This window comes from Mus pahari, chromosome 3 (assembly GCF_900095145.1).
Source record: "Mus pahari chromosome 3, PAHARI_EIJ_v1.1, whole genome shotgun sequence".
Lineage (NCBI taxonomy): Eukaryota > Metazoa > Chordata > Mammalia > Rodentia > Muridae > Mus > Mus pahari.
Window position 1 is genome coordinate 18,164,439 of NC_034592.1, and position 5,740 is coordinate 18,170,178.

Below are 5,740 nucleotides of genomic sequence, written 5' to 3' on the forward strand. Positions count from 1 at the left end.
ATAATAAATAAATAAATCTTTAAAAAAAAAAAAAAAAAAAAAAGAATTCCCCAAAAGAAAATAAGTTAAATAAGCCTTGAAAAACTACCTCCTCCCACCAGGCATGGTGACCCGGGTCTTTAATCCCAGCACTTGGAAGACAGAGGCAGGCGGATCTCTGGTGTACATAATGAATTTCAAGTCAACCAAACTACATATAGAGGGTCCCTGTCTGGGCGAGAGAAGGAGCCTCTCTTTCTCCAGACAACATTGCTTATCACATGCGGTGGGTTGTTGTTGTTGTTTGTTTGTTTTTTGTTTTTTTTTTATGAAGAAGAGGAGGAGGAAGGGGAAAGAAGAGTAGGAAGGTGGGGGACATCTGGAAAGAAGGGGTAGCAGGAGATTGAATATTTTAAAATTTTTAATAAACTAGTGTCTAACAAACAGCTTCTAGACTGTCAACGAATAGGACAAAATAAAAGACAGAATCATTCTGTGCTGTAGGTTTATGTTTGGTGAGCAGAAAGAGAAACCGTCCTGGGTGCTTTCTCCCTCTGTGATACACACGGTGACCACAGTGGCTTGTGGAAGAAAAGGGTCTGTGCTTCACCTCACAGCCTCCAGTCCATCAGGAAGGAACCTGAGGCAGGAGCTAATGCAGAGACCCTGGAGGCATGCTGCTTGTTGATTGGCTGGCTCCCCTTGGCTTGCTCAGCCTGCTTTCACATACAGCCCAGGACCCCCTGCCCCGGGGTGGCACAGCCCACACTGGGCTAGACACCCACAATGTCCATCAGAAGTCAAGAAAATTGCCTACAGGAACCGTGGCCAACCTGTCGGCAATTTTTGTTCTACTGAAGTCCCCTCTTCCCAGACGACCCTCACTTTTAGTCCAGTTGACAAAAACAACTAACCTACACAGACTCCTTCATTTCCCCATTCAGACTTGCAAAGTGACGTGGGTCAAATCCGTGGCTGGTGCAGGTGCATTGCACCCGCATCGATGCCCTGCACGCAGCTGTGCAGCATCTCCTGGGAGAAAGGAAAGCACGCCAAGGGGGCATGCGCTTTAAGGAGAGAGTACATGGGACCCCACGCCTATGCCACTGTGTCTCACAACATGTCTGTCATATTGCTGCCTCCTGAGAGATTGCTGGGATTAAAGGTGTGTGCCACTGTGTCTGGCTGTTCGACTTTCGAGAGTCTTAAGTAGCTCGCAGACCCCTCAAAATCCATATAACTGGAGCTAACATTGAAACCCCTAATTCTCCTGTCTCTACCCTTCTGAGCCTTGGGATTACAGGAATGAGACTTTAAACATAGATGTGAGCCTGGTGAGGTCCAGCGCTAGCGAGACTGTGAGCCCGGTGAGGTCCAGCGCTAGCGAGGCTGTGAGCCTGGTGAGGTCCAGCGCTAGCGAGGCTGAAGGGGAATTGCTTTAAGGTGGAGGCAGCCTGACCTGTTCTGAGTTCCAGGCCTGTCTAGGCACCATGGTAAGTTATAGGCTACCCTGGGCTACAAGATGAAATATATGTGAGCTGGTGTGGTGGCACTCGCCTGAAATTACAGTAGGGATTGATGTGTGACTATGTCCCGTTAAGCACATGCTATGCATCCTGGGTAGTTCATTACCTGACAACCGGGGGCTGACTGAATAGATGGCAGAGTGTCCAGGAATGGCTAGGCAATACTCAACTTAATGCCATTGGCACATGTCTGCAACCTCAACTCTCAGGATGGTTGCAGGTGGGGGCCACAGAGTATATGGGCCAGCAAGACAGCTCAGCAGGTAAAGACACTTGCTATGTCTCTGGGCTCACGAGATGGCCGGACAGAACTGACCCCTCTCTCCAGTGTTCTCTGACCTTCACATATCTACCATGATATTTGTGTACACACATGTACACAAACACACACACACAATACCTACATGCAGACAGACAGACTGGCTACTGTCCCTTGGGTTTATATGGACCCCAAATTGGCCTCCCTCTTCTCACTCAGAGGTTAGGACATGTCCTAAGACACTGGGCACAAACTAGGGACAGCTGTGGCTTCCCAGGTTCTTAGAGGCTCATTAAGTCCTTGCCCAGCTCCTATGTCTTGGGACTTTAGGCTTTTGCTCAGTCCACTCCACCCTGGGACCCCCTGAGTCCAGCCACACCAGTGTCTGATCCTAGGGTCAGGGTGGGACTGGCCCTGTCTGGGTGGAGTTCAGGGAAATGGACTCTGTCTTAGGGTTTTATTGCTGTGAAGAGATACCGTGACCACAGCAACTCTTATAAAGGAAAGCATTTCACTGGGGCTGGCTTCCAGGTTCAGAGGTTTAGTCCTTTATCATCATGATGGGAACATGGCATGAAGGCAGACATGGTGCTGGAGAAGGCGCTCAGAGTTCTACATCTTGATCTGAAGGCATCAGGAGACTGCCCCAGTAGGCTGAGCTTGAGCATAGGAGACCCCAAAGCCCACCTCCACAGTGGCACACCTCCTCCAACAAGGCCACACCTCTTAACAGGCCAAGTACTTAAACACATGAGTTTATTGGGGGTCATTCCTATTCAAGCCACCACAATTGGCCTCAGACAAGAGACCAGGTCAGAAAAAAAGGAAGCAAGAGATGCTGGTGTGGTAGCAAGGCTTGAGGGCTGCAGGAGCTGTGTTGCAGCCTCTGGCTGGATTGGCAGATGTGACCAGCCACACTGCCTCCCTGGACAGTGCACTGCTCTGTGTGATTATGCTAGGGCATAGTCAAAATTCAGGGCAAGTCTTGATGGATCCTTGAATCCTTTATCTAAAAGGCTAAAATGGATCTGGAGAGATGGCTCAGTGGCTAAGAGCACTGGTTGTCCTTCAAAGAACCCAGGTTCAATTCCCAGTACCCACATGATAGCTCACAACTGTAACTGTAGATCCAGCACCTTCTTCTGGTCTCCATGGGCACCAGATACACCTATGATACAGACAGACATTCATACAAAACACCCATCTACAGAAAATTAAAATGCAGAGAAAAGTCTTTTGTCTGAATTCACCTGGTCTTATCTAAAAATTTAAGTGTTAGCTGGGGCAATGGGGTTGGGGGGCGGCAATGACAGAGGAAGGTCGAGTCCAACTTAATGTTCAGCGACAGCTGACATTCAAGAGGGGCCCGCCCCATCTACAGGTTTTGTTTTCTCAGATGAGCACTCCAAGAGCAAAGGTTTCAACTCACCACCAGAGGGCAGTGCTATCCACTCCCAGAGCACCAGCTGTGTGAGGCTGAAGCCTAAGCCAGGCTGAAGCCTAAGCTTTCCAGTAAAAACCCCCGCCTCAACCCCAGAGAGCGGGTCCGGGCACAGGGCTTGCCCCGCTGGGAGGAGAAGTGGTGTGGCTAGGCTCGTGTGGGAAGCCTGGGCACCTGAGTGTCCCAGGTGCTGGAGCACACCTATGCCTTCCTTCAGGGGGTCACTTCCGTCTCCGTCTGTAGAGCAAAAAACCAGCACCCTACAAGGAGGCAGAGCTGCAGAGAGAATCACCACGTGGAAGACAGGATTTGGACCTCTCCGGATCCCAAGCTAAAACACCATCTTGTCAGGGACTTCTCTGGAGCAGCCTCGTGGAGTGTGATTCTACAAAGAAGTCGCCAGTACTGGCTTGGCACTGTGGTGGAGCAGGCCTGTAATCCTGGCACTTGGAGGTATAGGTGGGCTGTCAGCTCAAGGACGTCCTGACTGCAGAATAAGTTTGAGGCCAACTTGGGTTAAGCGAGACCTTGTCCCACAAAAGTAAAGCATACACACACCAGAGCCTGAAAACTCCCAGGCCGGCTGGCACAGTGTGGGACTTAGACACCGAACACTCACAGGTCACATTCTGCTGTTTAATGACTAAATCTAAACAGGTCTCAGGACTCCGGAGGGACATTGCACACACAAGTGAGATTTTTCCACAGGAGTAGACATTTGGCATCTTCAAACCTCACGGGCGCTGAAGAAGCCTAAGTTCCCTTTCAGCGGTTGGTCAAAGCCCATCCTTTCGGTCTCTGGAGGAGCCAAGTCCAAGCAGGATGAGCTGTGGACATTCTCACCACCCTGAGCCTGTGCTACCTAAGGCACTCAAAGGACAGAGGTATCAACAGGGGACAGGGAAGCTCTGACCTGCTCGCCTCTGAAAACATAGCAAGCACCCTACCTCCACAGGGAGCTGGCCACCGCTGGGCCTCTTGTGAGGACATCCATGGGTAAGAGGGAGCGTGGTGTGATGTTTAAGGCATTTTGTGAGGTGAAGGATGTCCTGCCAATTTTGACAGCTCATCTGTAAGTGGTTCCAGATGGGTACTTCACCCAGGATCCCGAAAGGCTAAGAAACACACATATGCACATTGGGCCCAGAGATCCACACGCCCAGGTTAGCCAGGACCCCAGGACCAGAGCCCGTCCCTATTCTAGAAGAGACACCAAGTCCTCAAGTTCAGCCTTCATGGCTCTGTCCCCACTGTGGTAGCTGAGGAGGCTTCAGCTGCTGGTCACAGATGATGGGCCACCTCCCAGAGGATCTGCAGGGCCATGGAGAAACAGGCGAACTGGGCCAGGACATAGGCCCCGGAGCGAAGGCGCGGGTTCAGCTTGCCCAGGTAGGCCACGGTGTGTACCACACGGCCTGTGAGGACAACGAGGAAATGTATCCAGGCGATCAGAGGGTTGGGTCCCAGGAATGAATAGACGAAGCCGAGGAAGAGGAAAGGGTAGATTGTCTCCATGTCGTTGCGGTGGGCTCTAGGGAGCAGAGGGTTATAATTAGCAGGTTTAGTGCTGGGACCACACACCAGGAATCTTCTGGGATGGCCAGACACCCTAAACCCTTCCTGACCAATAAGTCAGACGCTGCAGAACCGAGGGGGACAGCCCAGAAGAGGCTGGTGGCTGCGGCTCAAAATCCTTGGCCAGAGAGGCTGCCCATGGGTTGGGGCTTGTATGGGCCCAGCTTCCCCCCGCCCCCACAGTCCCTTCTGTCCCTTAAACACCAGGCAGAAAAAGGGGGAGTCAGAGGTGAGTGACAAGCACTTTCTGAGGCAGACCTGAGACCCACCTTCCTCTGAAGGCAGGTCTTGGGCTGTGTCTCCTACCGGTCTCTGTCTCTTTCCACCCCTTAAGCTGACCAAGCAACATCTTTGCAGAGATAACCATAGGATTCTTCCATTTGTCAGGCAATCACGCACAGGACTCTGGCAAAGTCTTACCTTCCTTCACACATGCTATCTGGCTCTTTTGTGAACATACACGACGAGATCTAAGTGCAACCCGACCGATAAATAACAGACAGGGAGAAAACTCCACCAGCTGCCACTCAGTTACCAGGATCCCCCTTGGACTGTCACTTCTCTCTAGCACGAAACAGGCACTCAAACCATGGTCACCTGGAGGAGTGAACTCCCAGAGCCACTGATGAACGCTTAGATAAACATGAACCCAGTGGCCACGCCACGACCTTTCCCAGGACCGGGCCAAGTTCAGTCTGGGGACACTAGGACTTCCAGCTGCAGTACATCCAGCCAGCCTGGCCCCAGCGCTCTCGCGGTGACCCACTCCAGCGGCCTCTCCTTGTTTCCCGTTGGTAAAGTGAATCTTAGCAAAGGGGCCACCAGCTTTTTACTGAGTGAGAATAAGAAGGGAGAGCCAGCCGGGCGTAGTGGTGCACGCCTTTAATCCCAGCACTTGGGAGGCAGAGGCAGGCGGATTTCTGAGTTCGAGGCCAGCCTGGTCTACAGAGTGAGTTCCAG

The 5,740-nt window shown here is 51.7% G+C and overlaps 1 protein-coding gene across 1 annotated transcript in view; it reads right to left on the minus strand.

Annotated features, from left to right (window-relative positions):
• Positions 1-4,197: 4,197 nt before the first annotated feature.
• Ptges (prostaglandin E synthase) overlaps positions 4,198-5,740 on the minus strand; it is a 14,365-nt gene continuing 12,822 nt past the window's right edge. Inside the window, exon 3 of the mRNA XM_021194838.2 lies at positions 4,198-4,736. Within this exon, the coding sequence (XP_021050497.1) occupies positions 4,487-4,736 (250 nt within the window). The 3' untranslated portion in view covers positions 4,198-4,486. The remainder of the gene's footprint in view (positions 4,737-5,740) is intronic.